Here is a 23,681-nt window from a genome sequence, read left to right on the forward strand (position 1 = left end):
AGTGGTTGATTTCATTACTTATATTGATAGATTTATGTATATTTTTAAGTTTATTCTCTCAATCTCCATTCAGAATAGTTCCCAAACTACTCTAGGAGAATCATATTAATTGAAAAACAAACAAACAAAAAAGATGGAGTTGTCTATTTAGTATTTTAATTTTCCTTTTTTTTTTTTTTTTTTTTTTTAATTAGAATGGTGGTGGGAGCTGAAGGAGAGAGAATCTGAAGCAGGCTCCATGCCCAGTGTGGAGCCCAATGCAGGGCTCTGTCTCACAACCTAGAGTTTGTAACTTGAGCCAAAATCAAGAGTGGGAAGCTTAACCAACTGAGCCACCCAGGAGCCGCTATTCAATGCTTTAAAAAAAATAGTGGCTTTTCTACTCTTTTTCCATCACGTTTTCCCCATAGGTTGAGTATTACATGCAACACTGTACATTTTGAACATAATTTACTTCAGATGACTGTAACGTACACATGTCCTAAGCTATTAGGTACTGCCATGAGCTATATTTGTTAGCAGATATTTCCCATTCCACATACTGTACATGTGGTGTAACTAGTTTTTTCCCCCTCAGTTATTGTAATAATATCAGAAATCTATTAAGTTTTTGTGTCCTATGCTTTCAGGTGCCGGTGAGTTTTCTCTAGTAATACAACATCTGAAGTAGTACGGTCTTTGTTGAGACTGCTGTAACTAAGTATCATCCACTGGGTGGCTTACAAAAACCAGAAATTTATTTCTCACAGTTCTGGAGATTGCAAATCTGAGATCAGTGTGCAAACATAGTCAAGCTCTGGTTGTAGGGTATAGACTTCTTAGTGTAGCTTTATATGGTAGAGAGCAGAGAGGGGAAACAAACTCTCACAAGACTCATAAAGTCAGTGATGCCCTTCATGGGGGCTCCACTATGATAACCTCACGTAACCCTAATTACCTCCCAAAGGCTTCAACTCCTAATATCATCATACTGAGAAGTAGGGTATCAGCATAAGAATTTTGGGAGCATACAAATATTCAGTCCATAATAAGTACTAGATCAGGATGCTGCCTATTTTCTTCTTTGATAATAAGATGAATATATGGTTATGCCGCATATCTATTTCAAGCCACCTAATGCCAGGATTGGACTAAGATGTGAGATGACCTCAGTAATCTATAGAAATTAGCTGTCCTTCTCAAAACTTAGTTCGCTTACCAGACAACAGCTTTTTGGGAGACCTAGATTGTTGTTCATTAAGGTGTTGAGGCTATAAATATATTTTTGTTTTTATTCTTATATTGCCTTATTCCCCTTTTTAAAAGTAGAGTTTGGATGTCACTAACCTGTAATGAAAAATGACACTTTTTGATAATAAAGTAAGCAATGTTCAACTTTAAAAGCAGGCCTACATTTTTAAAATACTGTGAATAGACTGCTATCTAGGTCTACTCTAAATTTGTTTTGTGCATCTTACTCATTTTTGATAAAACAGTTAAGTTTATTTCATCTCCTAGGTCTTTCTGTCACTTTTTTTTTTTTCCTTTTACTAGTCCACAGTTAATGATTCCATAGTCAGGAGTCATTTTTCTGTTTGTCCTACATACAGTTTTTATTTGCTTACTCAGTGATGCATTTGTTATCATGTAATATCCCTTAACAGGATCTTTTAAAGAATTAACTAGAAGTTTGAGCTGCTCTTTTTATTCTCTTCTATTTCTTTCCTGTTGTATTTTAGTGTAGCAGAAGAGTTGATCCCTTTGTTTGCCCATTTGGTTTATTTTCCCATAGGGTATTATTCAGTAAGAGGCCTATTTTATAGAAAGGGAAATCTTTGACTTATTATAATGTAAGATAACTTATTATACGAGATTGTGGGATGGAGGGTACTTTTTTACTAATCTAAAAACTGATGTTGCTATTAAACTATAGTATAGTTTACACATAAAGTCTGTGACAGATAATACTAAATGACCTATTGGAGAATACTGAGAGAAGTGGGGAGAAATCAACAGGAAAGTTATTTGATTGATTGTTTAATTTCACTTACAAATTGAAGCATATTTTTAGCATTTTCTCATTATCTGTGAGGCTTAAGAAAAAAGACTACAGTGAAAAGAGTAATAATTGTCTAGAGCTTATATTAGTCAAAGACATTTTAGAATGAGAGCAAAAACTTTATTAGAGTTATTTCCCAACTTTTGTTTTTATTTTAAAGTTAGAATGGAAATACACAGTTCTTCTCTGTGTACAAATTCAGTGACCATATCTAATATCAATTTAGGTGTCTCTTTAAAACTATTATTATGTATTCAAACTATTTCTTTTTGTAAACAAAAATAACATTTACATATATATTATGTAACAATTTCATATTGAAAGATATTACCAGAGAAGTGATAACTTACTTAAAACCTTTACCAATACTGCCCAAAAGGACTTCCTACAGTGATAGAAATGTTCATAATCTTTGATGTCCAGTATGGTAGCCAGTGACCACATATGACTGCAAGAATGTGGAATTTGGCTATTGCAACTTAGAAACTAAATTTTTGATTTTATTTAATTGTAAATAATTTTAATTAACATGTAAGTAGGCATGCAAGTCTGATGGCTAACATACTGGACAGTGGAGTTAGAAAATGCTTTTATTCTCTAACATGGATAAATATGTAAAATTAAATATAAGAGAGGTAAAGGTAGATAAATTTATAATTTATTTAATGCTTATTATCAATAGATAAATTATTCCCACTGGAGTAAAATAGTAGTTGTGTTACTACTGATGATACTATGAAGTATTTATTGTAAATAGTTTCTTATTCTACCCACATTAACTTTTTTCTTTCTTTTTAAAAAGACATTTATTTATTTGAGAGAAAGAGAGAGAGCATAAGCAGTTGGAGGGGCACAGGGAAAGGGAGAAGCACGCTTCCTGCTAAGCAGGGAGCCTGATGTGGGGCTCCATCCCAGGACTCTGAAATCATGACTGGAGCTGAAGGCAGATGCTTAACCAACTGAGCCACCCAGGCAATCCTACCCACGTTAACTGTTGTAGGAAAATATTTCTTTTGAGAAAATTATGAAAACTTGAATTCGTTTATGAAGGAACGGACTAAATAAGTATATGTACATTGTCAGAGAAATGGCACAGCTGCTTGTATGACCTTTAGAGTAGAGCTTATGAAGTGGTTGCAATATCGTGGTATTGCCACACATTTTAAAGCAACGTGTAATGATTTATAACCTGATGAGATTATTTTGAAAATTAAATCTTCAATTTGGAAGTTGTTTGGGTCAAAAGAATTCAGACTTTCTAATAATCAGAAAGCACTTTATACTACTGTAAAGAAATAGTTACATCACATTCATATAGTTTCATTTTAAAAGATAAAGTGAACTGGGGGTACCTGGGTGACTCAGTGGTTTAAGCCTCTGCCTTCGGCTCAGATCATGATCTCAGGGTCCTGGGATCAAGCCCTGAGTCCCTCTGGCTCTCTGCTCAGCGGGGAGCCTGCTTCCCTTCCTCTCTCTGCCTGCCTCTCTGCCTACTTGTGATCTCTGTCTGTAAAATAAATAAATAAAATCTTAAAAAAAAAGAAGTGTAGAAATCCAAGCTTATATTTCAAAATAAAATAAAATAAAATAAACTGAACTGTTTTGTATGATGGAATTAACATTTCAGTATGTTTTACAAGAGTCCAAAAAAGAAATCTTCATATTTCAACATGTTTTCTTAAGCAGCAAATGGACATTTTAGGGAAGAATAAGATGGGGAATTACAAGGCTACCTGAAAGGCTTCTATTTGTGGTGATTTGATTTTACAGGTCAGTAAATCAGCAGATAAAGGGTGGATTGTTCAAGCTCATGGCTCCCTCTGCAGCATGGGCTTGCATTCATAGAGGCCTGAGTACTAGATATTAAGACAAATAACTGCATATACGAAATCTTTAAAAATATAGAATTGGTTGTACCTATCAAGGAACTCTCTTCTTCTTAGCCTTTCACATAAAGTTGTTTTATTTTATTTTTTATTTTTTTAAAAAGATTTTATTTATTTATTTGTCAGAGAGAGAGAGAGAAAGAGAGAGATCACAAGTAGGCCAAGAGGCAGGCAGAGGCAGAGGGAGAAGCAGGTTCCCTGCCGAGCAAGGAGCCCGATGTAGGACTCGATCCCAGGACGCTGGGATCATGACCTGAGCCGAAGGCAGCCACTTAACCACCCAGGCATCCCTGATTTTATTTTTTAAAGAAAATAGGAGTTGTGACAATCCATCTAGTTTTTCTTCCTACTTGACTATTGATTCAAATTTTAAATTAGAACTTGCTCCTCACTCCCCAGGAAGTTTACCATACAGCATATATGTAAAAGGAGTAAAAGTAGTATCTTATCAGATTTGCATTTTATAACTAAAACGAGAGGGCAAATATACTCTATCAGGCAAATGCATACATTACCTAACCTCCCAAAATATTTGACTGGGAATGTGTCTTTTTATTTTATGTACTTAAAAAAATGATGCAAAATTTTGTGTGCTCTGAATGAAATGAACACTTTCCTTTACATTTTAAAGACAGCAAGAAATTTATGGATAATTTTTCTCTTATATCTCGTAGTTAGAATGCCCATAGTTAAATACATTTACTAACCTGGTGTGCTTTTTGCTTTGGAAGTAGGATGAAGATTCTTTAAATGTGCCTTTTTTTAAAAAAAATTCTGTTTTGTTTTGTTTTGTTTTGTTTCCTTTGGGAAATAATTTTAAAAGCACAGGGGAGAAGAGTCCTAGGACATTTTTGTTTCTTCAATAAAGGAAAATAAACAATATTACATTTTCTTGACCTTACAGAATCAACACACAAATGCAATTAAGAAATATTTTCCATAAAATAATTGTTTTCTTACAAAAGGGTCAAAGAAATCATAAATACAGTCTTCTTACTCCTTTATTATATTACTTTTAAAAAATTCATGGTAATTGATACATTTTGGTAATAGTTCCAGAAACACAACACAAGTTTAGTAGACATGCCAGCATTACCCTATATTACTCAAATTCCTTATGTTCATTTTCTTTTCAAAAGTTTTTGAAATCTACACAAACTTAGACAAGGAGACTTCAAACAAACTCTTAGCACTTTCTAGTTTTTACTTGGGTGTCTTGGACAAGTGGCTAACCAGAACATGTTAACTGACGAGATAATATAAAGATTATATAAGACAATATTTATGCAAGCACATTTAAAGTGGTAAGATGACCTAAGTATTAGTATATTATTTCTTATTTCTCTTCAACATTTGGAAAAAGTTTCTTGAGATCTTCATAACATTCTATGAAATATTTTATAAAAATTATACTCACTCTGTTTTCTGCTTCCTTTTTTTTTTTTAAATCACTGCTGTTGATGGATGGATGGATGCATGGACGGAAGTATAGTTGACACAAATTGCTACATCAGTTTCAGGTTTACAGCACAGTCCTACAACAACTCCATATGTTATGCTGTGCTTACTCTTGCCAGAAGGGTAACTACCATCGATTCTCAGGAATTCAGTAGTGTTTTAGTTTGACTTCATATTACTACGTGGTATTTAGGAGGCAGAGAAGAACATCAACTTAGAAATATTAGATTCAGGGGCACCTGGGTGGCTCTGTGGGTTAAAGCCTCTGCTTTCGGCTCGGGTCATCGTCCCGGGGTCCTGGGATCGAGCCTCGGGGCGTCGGGCTCTCTGCTCAGCAGGGAGCCTGCTTCCCTTCCTCTCTCTGCCTGCCTCTCTGCCTACTTGTGATCTGTCAAATAAATGAATAAAATATAAAAAAAGGAAAGAAATATTAGATTCAACCATATTAAACTATTGCTGTTTGACCAGTTTTTATCTAAAAACAGTAACTTCGTGTTTCAACATCAGGTGCTATTGGACTAAATGATTTCAGGCTTTGGAGAAGCAGAATTCTTTGTAGCAATCATCCTCAGGTTGAAATGCACTAGAGTTGAAAAAATAGCTAGATATTTGGTTCATTATAGTAATATTTTAGTCAACCCCAGGAAACTCCTAGAAAATTTTGCATACTATCTCATTTATTTAGAAAAACAAATGAAAACAGTCCATTTCCTTTAAAATGATTTTCAGTGACTTCTATAAAAAGTTAAAATTAAATTAACCATGAATTATAACATATATAAATGTCTTGGGGTTTTTAAAATTTAAGTATAATTAATATACAGTGTTTTAAATACTAAGGAAAATGAAAACTAAAAGCCCTGAAGAATTGATAGATCCTTTAATAGCCAAAGCATTTTTTTCTTCTAGATTATTTGTTACATATGCAAAGGCCCATTGAATTAAAGACCATATGAAATATTATCCTGAAGTAAAATTCCATTTTCCTTAAATATAAATATATATAATTGATAAGTCAGTTTTATATGAACCTTTTTCTATTCAGTGTATACAAATATAACTTATTTAACTCTAAATTTAGATTTTTTTTTACACTATGTTTGACTTAGTCCTATTTTCATGCAATGACCCCCATACTTAAAATATGTTTGCCTTTTCTCAGAGAAATTAAGTAGATTTGTGTTGGACTGCTCTGAGAAACTACGTATAGATTGATAAAATCAAAAGTATTTCTAAGTTTATTTGAAAATTCTCTACAATAAAATAATTCGTGAAAAAATTTGTATAAATCTAGCCTGTGTTAGTTCTGTCAAATGAAGGGCCTTCAAATGAAGGTGGTCTTCAGTAGAAGTTCACCTACTCTCCATTTTACTGTCAGAGAACATAGGACAGTCTGTAGAATATTCTTTTCTGGTACCATACACTTAGAGGATATCACCCATTCATTTGTTCATAAGAAAAGTCATATCTGAGAAATGGTGGTAAGTTGGATGGTTAGATAGGGGTGTATTTAAATTTATTCTCCCAACTTGAATGCAAGAACTTTCCTGCTCTGCTTTCTCAAATACGACGACTTCAGACTAAAGAAAGGAAGCACTCCTTACCTCAACCAGGTTTCTTTGAAGTTGTATAGCAGTGATTGAGTTTGGGTGGGAAAATGCGTGCTAACATTCTGCTCAGTTTTATCTGTCAATTTCATAGTAGGAAATGTTTATTTCTAAGTAAGCAATAAAACAACCAAAATGTGTGACATAAGCAAAAACAGGGTAGACAGTTATTGTCACAGTTTTTATGGTCACTCATATAATGTTCCTTCTGTAAGTCCAGTTATTGAAATTAACGTAACAATGTTAACTCAAAGTGAACATTTGTAGGGAAGAATTGAAGCTGTAAAAGTGAAACAAAATCTTTGTCATAGTCCCCCATGAAAATAAAGTTTGAAATTTTGTTCAGTATAGTTTGTGTGGGCCATTCTGTATATATTTTAATATGTTGACTAATAGCTGTTAAATTTCATCAGGTGCATTGAACAACTTGCATACCAGAAGAACCTTCCATACCATTATCCTTCCTCTCTCTCATCCATTTTTCCCTCCTTCCTGTTCTCCTGCCCTCCCCTTTTAACAAGATGGAGCTTTTTTGAATTGAATGCCATGAACTTTGTAACAAAATTGCCACCTATGTGATGCAGAAACAAAGGCAGTCTGCAACTTGGAAAAGTACAATTATAAAAGTTCTTCGAATAAATAAGTTGAAACACATATCACATTTTCTAACAGAAACAACAATTTCAGGCAAGAGAAGCTTCTCAGACCACTTCTCAAAAGACTCAATAATTCCATAATATACTTGAATCAGGTTTTTTTTTTTACCAAAAATCTAGTTGGATGTTGCTCAATGATATTGCTCAAAATGTTTTTATGATTCCAAGTGTGATGCCAGGAATGTACCTGCTGCTGCAAGTTGGTTTAGAGATACCCCTTCTTTTACTCCTGAATAGTGAAGAGAGACAAAAACAGTATTAGCTATTCTAGTTGGGTCCCCTTATCCCCTAAGACTGGGATTCCAGGAGACTCTGTGGGAATGTCATTTAGGTAGATTTAAAACAAGTGGCTGAGGGTATCTGTTAAAAAATTTTTTTGAACTAGCCATCCCTGAACAGGCTGTTTCTTTCCTTCCATAAGCCTTCGTAATAGACCTTTTTGCTTCATTTGTTGTTAGAATTTTTTCTTGGTTCTGGCCAGCATTTCTCTTCCTCCAGCTGACTGTTGCACAGATCCACAGTTTCAATGCTTCCCTCCATTTTCCAGTCCTTGAATAATTTCTGGATGATTGAAGCTTTCTAAAGGCTTTCACTGTTAACACCAAAAGAAAAATAAAATAAAACAAAACTCCATCTGGTGCCACTATGGGAACCAGACACTGCTAGACTGGCATTTAATCCCCCAAATGAGGGATAAAGTCTTGAAAATAATGTGAGGGGCTGAAAAGGCAAGGATAGAAGCTAGCAAGCTCAATGTATATAAGAAGGAAATAAAATCTTACTCTGTATTCCTCCTTCTGCTGGCCTGTACCAATGCCAATTTCATTGCTATGTATCCCACTTTGGATGGCATAGATCTGGGTGGGAAGTCACCTGTAGGAGAGGCAGTTTTGATGAAGGAGAGAGGGAACCAAAGAAAAATAAAGGGAGCTGGTCACAGGCAACTTGCAGAGAAGGAAGGAAGCCAAAAGAGAAGGAATGGCCAAGTGGTGACAGAACCCTTTCAGCCAACTTTTGAATGTAAAATGCAGCATGTAAGTTGCCTCTTGCTTGTAGATTTAGATGAAGCCTTTCATATTGCTCAACTTAAATGTTGATTATGCAAAAAGGAGTTACCTGTGGTATTTTATCCTTTAATTTATCCACTGGTCATGATTAAATTCCTGATTTGCTTTATATTGAAGCATGTACATTTGTTTCCTTACTCATTTTTCTTTTCTTGGAAGTACGTAATTAAAATTATGTGCGAAGAGCACTCATGATAAATTAAACTTACTGTCCTTACATTCTTTTAAGCTGGGGGCCCAAGGAAAATTTTTTGTGGAGATGCTCTTTGGAAGTAATTCAAGAATGTGCTGTTTAACAGTGTGCAGCTTCCCTTCATGTCAGCAGCACACAAATTATTCATAACATGACTGATATTCTGGTGCCTGTTCTCATTTTTGTGAGGGAAATGTGTCTTATCTGAAAGAAAAAGAAAATTTAAGGTATCTTTTTCATGCTTTTATTCCTTGTTTTCACAATGAAAAGAAAAAAATGAGTATGATCTTTACAGGCGGCATGATCATCATAGTAAAATTGATTACTAAGACTCCCTTCATGTACACAGCAGGATTAGTCAGCAGAATAAAGAAGCCAGGGTTTTCTGCAAACTGGGAGATTTTCCCTAGCTTGGCAATGTCCACAGGTAAGGCTGGATGAGCTGCTTCTACCTTACACTAAAGCAAAATACAATGCTTTATCTTTACACTCTGGCATGCCAAATTTTGCCCCCTCTCTATTGTTGTTAAAATTCAAATTACTATTTGATTGCAAAAGATCTATGAAGAGAAAGCTAAAGTGGATGCTTTGAGGAAAACCATTCTTTTTAAACTCAATATTCTTTTACTTCAAAAACTAAGTAGAAGGAAAGAGAAAAGAAAAACTCCTGGAGAATGATTGTAAATGATAGAGCTACCACCATTTATAATTATGTATAAATCATGAAACAATGCAGGGATCTGTAGGTTAACCAAATTAAAAAAAATTTTTTTTCTAATTTATTTATTTTTTAGAGAGAGAGAGAGCATGTGAGTGAGCAAGTAGGGGGAGAGGCAGAGGGAGAGAAAGAATCTCCAGCACACTGCTTGCTATTTATAATTATGTGCACATTATGCACTAATGTAGGGATCATCTTTAGGTTAACCAGATTTGTAATTTTTTTCTTATTTATTTATTTATTTATTTATTTTAGAGAGAGCATTCAAGTGAGTGAGTGGGGGAAGGGACAGAGGGAGAGAGATAATCTCCAGAATCTCCAGCAGACTCCCTGCTAAATGCAAATGTGAAGCTTGATCCTAGAACCTCGAGATTATGACCTTAGCCAAAATCGAGTTGGATGCTTAACTGACTGAGCCATGCAGGCACCCCTAAGTTAACAGATTTTAAATTAACTAAAACAAACAAATAGATACCAAAGAGGTAGAATAGAATGATACAAATAAAGGGAATTTTTTTTTTTAAGTCTAAGATTGAGTCTGAAAATATATGGAAAGTCAATAAAGTCTGTTCCAAGCCAGTTTTCTTTTTTTTTCTTCGATTTTTTTTTTGAAGATTTTATTTATTTATTTGAGAGAGAGAGAGTATGAGAAAGGGGAGGGTCAGAGGGAGAAGCAGACTCCCTGCCAAGCAGGGAGCCCGATGCGGGACTGGATCCTGGGACTCCAGGATCATGACCTGAGCCAAAGGCAGTCGCTTAACCAACTGAGCCACCCAGGTGCCCCTTCTTCAATTTTTTAAATATGAGTTAATATATTACCCTTCCTTTTATTCTAGTACTTTATTTATTTATTTTTTTAACCTTTAAATTTGTTTTTTACGTATTCTTCATGCCTCACATGGGCTTTGAATTCACAAACCTCAGATTAAGAGTCTCATGCTCTACTGACTGAGCCAGTCAGGCGCTTCTGATTATTATTATTTTTTAATCTAAGTCTTCTGTGACAGCCCATTTTTCTGAACTTGGTCAAATCAAGATTTGTTTACACCTTGGGCATGTCTTGGATTTGCATACAAGGGGTCCCCTTGCTTAGCTGGATCTCTCTGTGAATACAAACTCAGAAATATGCTGGGTGGCAGGGCAAGATCAGTGCACTTCCTGTGGCCCTGTGTCTTAGTTAACAGTGAAAGAAGAAAACTCTCAGGGGATCAGAATCAATGACCTTGATTTTATTATAGCACAACTTCCTTTCCTTATCTTACTTATTAGCACATTTATACAAGTTAGTGTGGAGCCTGGGCCTGTTTTACTTTGTTTTTCATTTTTGTTTACTGGTAGATTTTCATGCAAAACTTGACCAAAAAATCATTTTCCTGAGACTGTGCTGCTCACAATCATGTTCGCCAGTTTTTGTTTACAGAAATTAAGTAGAGCCATAGTAAATGATAGACCATTTTGATAGTTGTCTCTCCTCTAAACTCCCTGATTTTGTTGTTCTATATATGAGCCATAGTAAATGATAGACCATTTTGATAGTTGTCTCTCCTCTAAACTCCCTGATTTTGTTGTTCTATATATGAAACAAGCATCTTAAACGAGGAGTAGAATTTCAAAGGGTGGTTAACATAAAACAAAAGTGTGTCTTAAACATTTAAATAATCTGTACCTTTGGGTAACTTTCAATGTAGTGAAATAAATCTTTAATATTTGTGTCCCTGTCATTTCAGAGTTGCCATTGAAAAATAGCATATTCAGTCTTAATTCCTTATTTAGCAGATTAGAAACCAAACCAATCAGGAAATGAATATCACATATTAAATATTGTCTTTTTTGGTTATATCTTTTAAAATAAACTCTGGCAAACTAAGTATTTTGTATAGGTGTTATTGTCCTCATTTTTGACTAGCTATTTTTTATTATGTGTTAGGACCTGATCAGTAAATGTGCCTATGTTGATATTTCAGTTTCCAGCTAATACATTTTAAACAAAATTGATGATTTTTAATTCATCAGTAACATTAACAATTAAAAAGAGTTTTGTTGACCCTTATGAAATGGCACATTTATAAGTGGTTTTTCTCAAAATTTCTATACTTGCTATTGTTTTGTTCTTTATAAATGATTTTGATCAAATAACCACTTTTAAAATTACAGCTGATTAAATAAAAGAATGAGACTAAAAATGTCAACATGGCTATATTTTATTACTGAAAACATTTGATAAGTATTGAAACCTTGCTGTTGCCTTAGTCCTAGAAACAGCCCTCACTCTCTTCCGTTTCTCACACGGATGCCAAGCCTTGTATATCAACAGTACTTGAATTGTTTAGTAGTTACTAAAAATAGTTTAAATCCCATACACTTCCATTGTTTATGTGTAGGAAGTACATGCAAAATCTGCTTGTATTGTGTGTGTGTTTGTATATATACGTATATATGTGCACATATGGAAATACATGCAAATATATGAAATGCAAATATAATGTAGATTATAGGGAAACATAAAGGGAAATTCACCAAATATTGTCTTTATATTAACTATATTCTTATTCCGACCCTGTACGGAAGGACAAAATCAATGAATCATGATAAATTTTGCCTAATGGACAGATCCCAAATGGATTTCCCTTGCAATGATTACTTTTCCTAGTCAACAGTTTTAAAACTTAACCTTTTAACAAATTACAATAAACTACCACTATTTGCAATGAAATATGAACACACTAATATAAGCCATATTGTGAATTTTAGTTACATAGGTTTATGTTGTGTTTAAGGAAAGAAATTGAAGTATTAGAAATACTTAAAGGCCATGATCATAAATGCATTATATATTTTGGAAAAATGGAATATCTTTAAGTGAAATTTCATGGCTCTTGGCAATGGACCTTATTTTATCCAAGTCCAAATCAGAGTTAGGAATAGATTTTTTTTGGAATTGTAAATAGATAAAAAAATAAAGCTTTAAAAATAATTGCCGAGGAAAACCACATCAGCAACATTAAGAATAATTTTTATTTTATACAGAATAGTAAAAGACTTATTAAAGTTCCTTGCTCAGGACATGACAGTATTATCAAAATTTTGTCTCACATTCTTTAAATGCTGTCACTAGGCGGGAACCTGCTTCCCGTGGTTTTGTTTTCCCCTTTGAACGGTAGTCATGGAGCACTTGCATGATGTGTTTGGTGCCTTGCATGAGGAAGACATGCAAAGGCAAAGGTCCAGTCTGCATGCTGCTTAATGAATGTTTTTCCTTTTCTCTCCCTCCTTGTCATGTGCTTTCAGAAGACAACAATGTGGAAGGTGGGTGCTTTCAACTTTTTTTTCCAACTCTCATTTGCCTTTTATTTCTTAGTATTAATAGAGTACATCTTGAATTTAGACGGTAAGTTGAACTTCTGAGCATTTGTTGATTTCTGGATTGTGTATCACTTTTCATAGAGAACACACACTTGCAGCCCCATCAGACTCTAAGTATATGAAACTCCTTCACCCTCACTCCAACACTTGATGGATCGAGTATCCCATATAAAACTTGGAATACTTATTGCAGTGTTCTGTATGGAAAAAACGATACAATCCTGCTTCTTTTATTTTAAATGAGAAAGTATTTCTTTACAGTTTCAGATCACAGTGCATGATATTTTTTTCCATTTTTTTTAAATCAAAATGATCTATTTTCTTTTGGAAATGTTTAGCATTACATCACCTCAATCTCATTAGTTTTATTTCAAATGATTTGACTTATATAAAGAACACAGAATAAAGCATTGACTATAAGAGGCAAAAATTTAGATTAAAAAATTAGCCACTGGCCACTGGAAATGAAAGTAAACAGCACTCCAGAATGATTACTGGTAAGTATATTTGTCATATTCTGTGTCTGTTAAATAAAACAATAATATTTATTGAAGTTTTTCCAAAATTATCTCTTTGAGAAAGTTACACATTTTTTCCCTGTAGAATCCACAAACTAAAACATATTTCAACCTTCTCATCTTTAAAGAGCTTAAATGTATAAGTCAGTGTGCTACCAAACAAACCTATCTCTAGATAGACCAAAGAACTCTTAGAGGGAAGCTGATGTTCTCTCAACTTGAATAATCATAGCATACTTGCATGTACATTTAACTAATGTTTATATTTCAGAAGTGTTTTACATATCTTATTTTGTTGCAATATTTTGAAATAGAGACATTCTGTAAAAATAGACTGGCATATATCTTAGAAAAAGACTTCCCATCTGAGGTTACAGATAGCTAGCTATTAAAGCTACTAAGATTTGTGTCTCAGAGAACAATTCATGGTAACCCAAAGTTGGCCAATAACAGGCTTCAGCCTACTATTTGTGATACTTTCACAAATACCAAGCTGAACATTAGTTGCTTAGTTGCCAAACATTTCTATTCCATTATTTAAGTAAAATAGATGAAGATTTCAAAAGTAATCATCAGTGCCTATTTTTTCAAGTGTTGGTTGGCTCTGTCTATGGTTTCTGTTTTTCTAGACTATAATTTTAATAGCATGTGAATATGCACTTGATAAAGATGATGTTACCCTGCAGGTCTGACATCTTTCAAAATCAGTATCATTTATATTATGCATGTTAACTGAGGTTGAATTTCTTTTAATAAGTATCTTTTCAACTTCTTTTGCATTTCCTTAACCATTCTGTAAAATGTTCCATGTTTTTATTCTTTCTCTTTAAATGCAGTTGCATTCCAAGAGCTTTAAAATCAGCCTAATAAGCCCAAGTGCTTCTTTCCTCACACATGCATCCCTTGAAAAATTTTAACAAGATTTTCAGAAGATAGGCCCATAAACTATTGTAATAAATTTTATTCAGTCATGATTGCAACATTCCTATTTATAACTTGATTTGACAATATAGTGTAACTCCCTTAGAGGTAAGAAAGTCTAGCATGAAGAATGTGAATGCTTTTGAGATTTATTAACTTCCATCCTTTCTGAGATGGTATTCATAACTACCATTAGAAGTGTCTTATATATTTTCTTGAAGTTAGATCTTATACAGAGATCATGCCATGATTTCTGTATAAAAAATTATAAACCATGTTTAGGAAATATGTATAGTAGTTTTGAAACAGAAATTAAATGAAAATTATATAATCTATGCAGAATCACTAACAGATCACAAATGTCTTAATCTGCCTGTGTGATTTTTTTTTTTGTTATAATCACATTGAAAATACAAAAAGAGGCGATATTACAGAACCATTGCACTTCTGTGTTCAGTAGTCTTCATATTTTGATTTTATGTTGATTTATAATTGTATCTACCCTACAGGATGTTTAAAAACTCCTAAAATTTTAAGGAAATAATGCAAATTATTTCAACATTGACATAAATGGTGTATAATATCATGTCATTCAATAAAGTCTCAAATATATTTGAAATAACATTAGGAAATTAATATAAATATTTAAATTGCTGTATATATTACTATGTTGCTCTAACATTTTCCCATATTCTTGAAATAGATATGAATTTGAGAAGTAGCTTTGCTTCCGAATGTGGAATAAAGGACTAGGAGTTAATGCCTCTCAGCAAAAAGAATCTTCTTGGATAGTGAGTTTTTTGAAAGAACATTAGCAGTATTCTTTAGAAAAGGAGTGATCTTCAAACTGAAGTAAATTGTCAAGCAACAGATAATAAGTAATTTAAATAAAGGGAATTGAGTATTGTAGAAAACTTCCTTGATGAAATTATGATTTATATAAAAATATAAAACATGATTAAATATATATGTCCACATTAACTCATAGTTCAGTGTTTGGGTAATGTTTAAGTAAAAGACTAAATAGTTTTGTTCCCCATGGAAAATTACTTGAGCCTATTTAAAGCTGATCCATTGTTCCTAAAAACATTATTCTGTAGCAAATTCCAACTTTACAGCTGCATGTTTAATAGTCCTTTTTTGTATTTGAACAAGCTTAGTCAGTTGCTACATGTGTCAGACAAGGAGACATTTCTGCATTATCATTTCAGTGTGACTAAGGATTTTTTTTTAATTTAATTATAAAACTTCTCATTTTTTTGATGAGGGGAAAAAGATCAGACCCAGCCCATGTTTCAGATATTCCTTTGGGTTTTTTAAAATATGATTTCATCACCAAAGAATAAGAAGCCCTGTGGTGGCAGTGTTCCAAACTGTCTCATCAAAGGGCACAATGGGCAGATGCAATATTTAAGGGATTGGTTGGATTTTAAGTCATGCTTTTATGCTCTTGATTGTTCCAACTGATACATTGAAGAAATACACAGGGCAGCATATGCCAGTGTTTAAATTGCAGTACTGTAGCTCTTTGCCCCAAAGCATTCCAACCAGGGGTTGAAAGAATACTTTTTGATTTTCCTCTGTGATACAGACATGTCTCATAGGAAACAAGGTGTCTGTCACTGAACATTTTTGTCACCGTGACAACCCTGCCTTCCCATGCTCCCTTGTTTATTGCTGACTGTGCTCTTGTTTCCCTTCAAGGTCTGGCGCACCTGATGATGGGCGACCAAGGTATGGGCTCTGTTCCTTTTCCACTCTGCTTTCAGTGTTTTCTTGTTCTGTAGCTGCTTTAAACCATCACTGCAAAGGATGGGCAAATGCTTGCAAATTATCTGGCTGCAAATTAAATACATAAGTTTTGTTCACATTTTTTCACCTTTTCTTCCCTTTATTTGTTGGTTTGATCCTTTGTCTTTTATTTTTCTTCATTTTTCGTACTATAATATCTGCAGATAAATGAATTATAAGAATTTATGATTGAAAATTTCCATATATTTATAAGCATATGCAGATAAGGGTAGCTCTAATAAAAAAAAAAAACAAGAACCATCAGAAGTTAATATCTGATATTCAGTTTAACCTACTGTACCAAAAAGAGTCCATTTTTCACCCATGCATGGCAGTTTGGGAACATGCAGACATCTTTGACTTCTGGCTTCTAAAATGCTGAGTATAGTGTTTCACAGAATCAATAATTCTTCTACATACAGTATAGTCATATCTTCTTTTCTGTCATCTTTTAAAGTGAGCATGGGTGTTTCAATTTTTTTGCATGTTGCCTTAAAAAAAAAAAAAGGCAGATTTCTCAACATGTGCTGATTATATCTCTGTGTGTTTTCAAACCCTTATTTAAACTTTCTTGTCTTGTTTAATTTTCAAAGAGTAGTGCATTTACATATATTCATAATTCTTATTGTTGTTTCTCTTTTTATTCTCTTTGTATGGAAACCCTTTCTTCATGGAACCATTTCATCAAATCCATAGGTAAAAGTAAAGGTATTACATTATTTTATTTCTTCTTAATATCATCTGTATGAATTACAGTGTGTATACATTATGAAAATGTATTTAGACCTTTTTGCATTAGTAATGGGCACTGAGAGGTAGGTATGAGTGTTAGTGAATATTTTATTAATTTCAGGTAAGAGAAATCCATGAAAATGTTCCACTCTTTTTTTTTTCTTGCTCTTTAGAGTGATTTTTTTCACATTGCTGCTTATATAATTAGTATATGTAGAAATTAGCTACAGGTTTCAGTATCATTTTTTGCAGTATCATTTAATGGTAGTTAAATGATGAGTGTCGTCACCATAAATACATCCTCCTCAAACATTTAACTCGGGAGCACATTTGCCCCAGCCATTTTGCATTGGGATGTAAGGGCACGCATGTGCAGCATTGAATGGTGCTATGGTGCGCTCATCACCTTGTTGCCTGCTAGACGTCATGTATATGCATTAATTCCACAATAACTGGAAAAGGCAGTACCGTGAAAGAGGCAAACAAGATAAGCCTGCTCTTTCTTTTGCACATACTAACTTTGTTTTAAGAACGTTATCAACCAGATGTACATTTCTGCATCACTTGGTAAGTCAGGCATGTGTACTCCTTGACAACATTGATGCCGGATTTAAAAGCATGCTTACTTTGCCATTTAGAGCCATCCACATTGCCATTTAGAGCCATCCACATTGCGTTTAGTGTTTTCATCAGCAAGAAGTAGTTGATACTAGCTCTGGAAAATATGTATCATCTTCAAACGAACTATTTTTAACTACATGTTACTGAATGTGCCCTTCGTCTCTAGTCTTTGTTTTTTGTTTGTTTTGTTTTTGTTTTTAATGGCTTTTGTTTTTATTTTAAATGCAAGAATGCGTGTTGTCCTAAATTCTCTGAGTTTTCTTGTGCTTTGAATCTTAATCTGAATTGGGACAAAAGCTCATAGTTCTTCACCTTTACATTTGTGTCATCTAGCAGGGAAACTTTTCTGCTTGAAAAAGTACCTGAACGTGAGCCAGGCAATAAGAAAGAAATGATATCAGTTTTAAATGTGTAAAATTGAGCTTTAGAAACAAATGTTGCTTGGGTATTTTGAGCCAATAATAAAAGAACATATGCTATTGCAGTTTGCGTTTTGGTCAACCATTTCCAATAATACAATTTAATCTTATTTTAAGCCTTCCAGCAACTACACAAATGACTGTTTTTGTCAATTGTTTCAGAGATTTCCTGTGCCATTTGGGATGCTTTCTAAACTTTTGATGTCAAATTCCCATTTACTTCCCTTGTTTAGTGGGCATTTCCTACCATGTTCCTTCTTAGAGGACTTGGGATGGCAACGAGGGTGCTGTATTTATATTTTGTTTTACTGGCTGAGTGAGGTATATGCTTATGTGTTTGTATATGTATGAATGCATGTATAAACACAAACTTTCTAAATATATATACACATATACATTGTGTTGTAAAAAAGTAACTCAAAAATAATCTTCTAATTCTATAACCGTTTAACTCCACATACAGAAAAATTCATGTTTATACTCAGCTGATATTTGTTTTGATGTAATTAATGTTAAGTGTCACTTAACTTCATTCAGTTTTAGTATGTCAGTCTTAAATATTTTCTGTTGGCATGTGTGTCAAACATATTTTACTTCAGTATTTTTCATTCCTCAATCAGCACAAAACTACAGTGTGCAGGAATTTGGTTTTTCCTTTACGTTTTTCTTCTGTTTATGGGATGAGGTTGCTTTTTGTCATTAAATGCGGAAAGAAGATTTTAAGATAGATTTGAGTATTTTGCAAGCCAGAGTGGTAACCTTTATATGTTGGTTAATTAGATGTATAGAAATGAGAAACGTGATTTGTAAGTCTTTTTTCATCGTAAATCAGTTTATCAACTCTTCAAAAATACTATCTTGACTATGACATGGAATATGCACATTCAAAGAGTTTTACTATAGAAGGGAAATGAAAACATGTGGATGAGTTAGTATAAATGACAGAATAGAAGTGCTGAGAATGGTAAAATGTGATTAGCATTCAGAAAAGATAAAGATAACATGAATCAGGAGCTCCCTTAGGTAGCTCTTCTTGTCCTGTGCCACATGTCAAAGGAATCAAAAGAATACCTAGAAACTTTCCATTGTAGCTTCCAATATCAAGTTAAGTCCTAGTTGTGCACAAAATAGGTGTTCAACCTGTCCAGTCTGAAATAATTGATTTACATTGTAAATTAATGCTTCCCAAATCTTTCTATCACAGTACAAGCCTAGAATATTTTTCTTGACACTGCTGCCCCCTTTAGCAGTAGTGAATTCAGGGACTCTGGAATGAAATCTGTGCATTATTGTCCGTCTGTCTTTCTTTCTTTTCTTTCTTTCAAGAGGCAGAATTGGATTCAAGAACTTTATCATTTTCATTTTGATTTTTTCTATGTGGATTTTGAAATATTTTCTAAATTTTTAAATTCCCAGTGATAGATGAATGCTCTTTCTTAAAAAAGAAAAAAAAAAAAAAGTTACTCATCTAAAGAAAACATTACTGCTGTTAACCTTTTTCATCCTTCTCAGTCTTCTCCCTAGAGGTAAGCACTGATATATTGCTTTGTGATGTATCCTTAAATAGTTGGTGTGGATCCTTTCATACTCCCTAATTAATTTTTCAGGGTTTGGAAACTGCAGAATCCCTTATGATGTGTTACATGACAAGAACAGCTAAGCCATGTTAAGGAGGTGTGTTAAGGGTCATTGATATGTGCTGATAGAATCCTAATGAATGAAATGAAAGCTTTCTCATCTTCCCATAGGCCATCTTTCCTCATATTTGTCATATTTATCATTCTACTTCAAATACAAATAATTTGTTTTCATGTTTTCTGAACAAGGACATGTCACCTTCAACTGGATGCAGTTAGGAATAAACTTGGTTTCAGTGAATCCTTAGCTTTCTTTGGGATAGCTGAAGAGAGGTGTTATCCAGGGCCAACCTTGCTTCTGCTGGTTGTGGCTAGATGGATCCAAATGGGCTTTGTGAATATTGTGTTTGCTTTCTTTTTTTAGGCTTGAAATTTGTCATTAGTATTCTTAGGAACATTGACAATACTAACTTTATTCTCCATTCTATTTAGAATTTAGGTTTGTTTATTTACCTGGAAATTGAATTGTATTTTTGTGGGTTTTTTTTTGTTGTTGTTGTTTGTTTTCTTTCCATGATTGTTTAACTGGTCACTTTATTTCAGTAATATTTTGTTGACTCATACTTTACTCTAATGGTTGTCTGAGAGAAGTGAATGACCACTTACATCAGAAAATGCCAAAAAAGTAAGTTACCCTGCAAATCCAGCCATCGTGGCTGGTTAATAGCACAGGAGCTATTAATAGTTAATTTTAATAATTAATGTATGTCAGTGCTTTGATTGGAGACTTGCATTTTCCTTTATAGCAATCATTTGAATTGTAATTATATATTTGTATGAGTGATTATATATTTAATATTAACTTTTCCTAGTAGAGTGTAAGCTCCATGAGGGCAGGAAGCTTGACTTTCTTTTTAAACATTGCATTTCCAGAATACTTTTTTTACTGTATCTTGAATTACCATTTTCATGACTTAAGGACATATGTGTATGAGGTGGGAGCAGTGCACATTGGAAGAAGTAGATATGTAGAGGAAGACATGGAGGGTTTGGAGTTGGTGAAGTAGAGGGTAGAAAAGGAAGAGGAAATTTATGCAAGTAACTAAAAATAATTTCAGCAACAAATTACATGAAATTCGCTCTTCTTGGTCTCTCAACTTTTTTGCTTCCTATCATTCATATCCTTTTTCCAGAGCTGCAGTATTTCTTTCTAGTAAGTCATTGTTCCGAAGACATCACTTCAATAAATCTTAGCCTATGTATGGCAGTGGGTCTGTAAGAAGTGAAGTCAATGCGTCTTTGTATTTAAGGTTTTTCAAGAATTTTAATGTGATTTGTTGTCACAGTGTCAAATGACCAAATTTTATTTGGTAGATTTCATTGTTCATACAATACAAGGATTTTCCTGAAAGTTAGATCTGATATTATGCTATCTTATGTGGTTTCCATGAGGTTTTTGTTTCTTTTTGCTGCTGTTGTTTTAAATCTCACTGTACAACTATAATATACCAAAAGATCTGTTTAGATTGGGTTTGGATTGCAAGTTTCCAAAAGAGCCAAAATTTATAAGTCTTATCCTGTGATATGAGCATATTTACTATTCCTGCATTCATAAAATCTACAGCATGTTTGCAAAGTGAATGTACATTTGACCATTTCAAATGAAACATTAAGTGTTTGATTATCCAGGTTTCTCATATTTCTAGAAGGTCAAGGTATTACAAATACTGCTGTCAGGCATAAAATTATTGAAAAGGAGCCTAAACTTTATTGTATTAGTGAAAATTAAGATCTTAAAATTACATAATTTATTTAAAAAAATAGATTTTCCTCAAGACTAATTGTATCAATAACTAGATATAAGTGGTTCCACTACAGTTAACAGTATCAAAGAAAATGTGTTTTAAATTTTTATCTGTAATGTCACATGACAGCTAACATTTATTATTTACTCTTAAAATAGATTTGATATGATTAATATTTATGGGAAGAAAAAAGCATTTAGTGTTTTTTATACATTTTCCTTTGTTTTATGATTTTTGTTACCATCTTTCAGTTCTTGCATTACTAATTTGTGTGTGAAGTATCCAACTTCAATTCACCAACATTATGATGCATATTTGTTTTATAACTTTTGAACTCATTTTACTGTGGTTTTGGATGTAGATTTAATTTGATTTTGAAAATATCATATTTCTTTTCAGTATGGCTTTTAAAATCATATTTCCTTATTTAACATTATAATATTAAGGATTCTTCATTATTCAGAAGCATTTGTGAATGTTGACAGAATTTTACTGTATTGAAATGCCTACATTTAGTGCATATGCAAACTAAGCAGTAATTTATTGTGAATTATCTGGTATTTTACTGTCAATACTAAGGGATGCTCCTCATTCACAGTTATAGGACATGGAAAGACTAGAATTTCACTTTATAAGATCAGACACTAAATATCTTCATTATCTTTATAAATATCTCAAACAATATAACATGCATAGAAGCTTATATGACTAGAATTTAGAATTTTTTAGTTTTTTTTTAGCCTATGTGCTTATCATTACTAGGTATAACAAAGAAAAATTACTTTTAAAGTAAATATTCATGTATTATCTCTTGCTGTAATTCAATCATTTTTGTCATAGTTTTTATTAATAAGTCCCAGCTTCTTTGAATCTCTGTACTCTTAGCTCTGGGATGAGATATTTCACATATCTTTATACATTCTATAAACAGTGGTGACATTGAACAACTAATAAACTAAACAAGGACTTTATTAGACTTGTAGTAGATTAATTTATCCTTGGAGAAGAGCACAGAAAGGACTCTCCACAGTCTAATATTTTTAAGAATGAAATAGTATAAGTATAAATTTATAAGCTTTACTGAAACAGATGAAAAATAGAAAAAATTTTATTATGGCAACTAGACTTTAAAAGAATGATTCCTGTGGTGCCTGGCTGGCTTAGTCAGTAGAACATCAAATTCTTGATCTTGGAGGCATGAGTTCAAGCCCTACATTGGGCATGGAGCCTACTAAATAAATAAATAAAATAAAAAGATGATCCCTTTTCCAAAGTAATGATTTTATCTATCTGTCTATTTGAAAATATTTATTATTAATCTAGATTTTGTTCAGAAACCAACATCAAGACATTTAGATTGGTAAGAAGGAATATTTTTTAAATTGTGTTGGCCAGTGATTTTAAAGAAAATTGTAATTTTCCAGAGTTCTTAGCTCATATACTAAAGGATTCTGGATCTTTAAATAGAATCATTGCATTTTGGGGGGGCACATGGCTGGCTCAGTCTGTGGGATCTTTGACTCAATTTTGGGATTGGTGACTTTAAGACCCATGTTGGGTATGGAGATTACTTAAAAATAAAATTTTCTATTTTTTAAAGACTTATTTATTTATTTTAGTGGGGGAAGGGCAGAGAGAAAAGGAGAGAGAATTTTAAGCAGATTTGGCAGGGGGCTTGATCTTATAACCTGAGATCATAGTCTGAACCAAAACCAAGAGTTGGACACTCAAGTGACTATGCCACCCAGGCAGCCCCCTAAAATGAAAATCTTGGGGCACCTAGGTGGCTTATTCGGTTGGGTGTCTACCTTCAGCTCAGGTAATGATCTTGGGGTGCTGGGATTGAGTCCCGCGTCAGGCTCCCTGCTTGTGGGAAACCTGCTTCTTTATCTTCTCCCCTCTTGTACTCTCTCTCTCTCTAAAATAAATAAATAAAATATTTAATATAAATAAATAATAATAAAATCTTAAAAAAAGAAGTTAGGGGCTACTGGGTGGCTCAAATGGTTAAGTGTCTGATTTTGGCCCAAGTCATGATCTTCTGGTCCTGGGATCGAGCCCCTTATGGGTCCCTGCTCAGTAGGGAGTCTGCTTCTTCCTCTCCTTCTGCCTCTTCCCTCTACTCATCTCTCTCTCTCTCAAATGAATAAATAAAATCTTAAAAAAAAAAAAAGACTCATAGAATTTGGAATAGGGAAGAACATTGCAGATTATCTAAGAAATGGTACTTTTGATTATGAAGCATGATAGGAGATATTGCTTATGATGATAGACAAAACATTGTGTAAAATTTGAACTAAAATAACTGATA

The 23,681-nt window shown here is 33.3% G+C and overlaps 1 protein-coding gene across 16 annotated transcripts in view; it reads left to right on the top strand.

The window, feature by feature from the left end:
* The window catches only part of NRXN1 (neurexin 1), a 1,159,797-nt gene that overhangs the window by 99,001 nt on the left and 1,037,115 nt on the right, over nucleotides 1-23,681 (top strand). For 10 of the 16 annotated variants that reach the window (XM_059406092.1, XM_059406087.1, XM_059406089.1 and 7 more), the window contains exons 3-4: nucleotides 12,912-12,929; nucleotides 16,130-16,159. The exons of 5 other annotated variants lie outside the window; for them this stretch is intronic. In XM_059406092.1, the coding sequence (XP_059262075.1) occupies nucleotides 12,912-12,929; nucleotides 16,130-16,159 (48 nt within the window). The remainder of the gene's footprint in view (nucleotides 1-12,911; nucleotides 12,930-16,129; nucleotides 16,160-23,681) is intronic. One more of the 16 variants, XM_059406088.1, reaches the window with a different exon arrangement.

This window comes from Mustela nigripes, chromosome 7 (genome assembly GCF_022355385.1).
Source record: "Mustela nigripes isolate SB6536 chromosome 7, MUSNIG.SB6536, whole genome shotgun sequence".
Taxonomy (NCBI): domain Eukaryota; kingdom Metazoa; phylum Chordata; class Mammalia; order Carnivora; family Mustelidae; genus Mustela; species Mustela nigripes.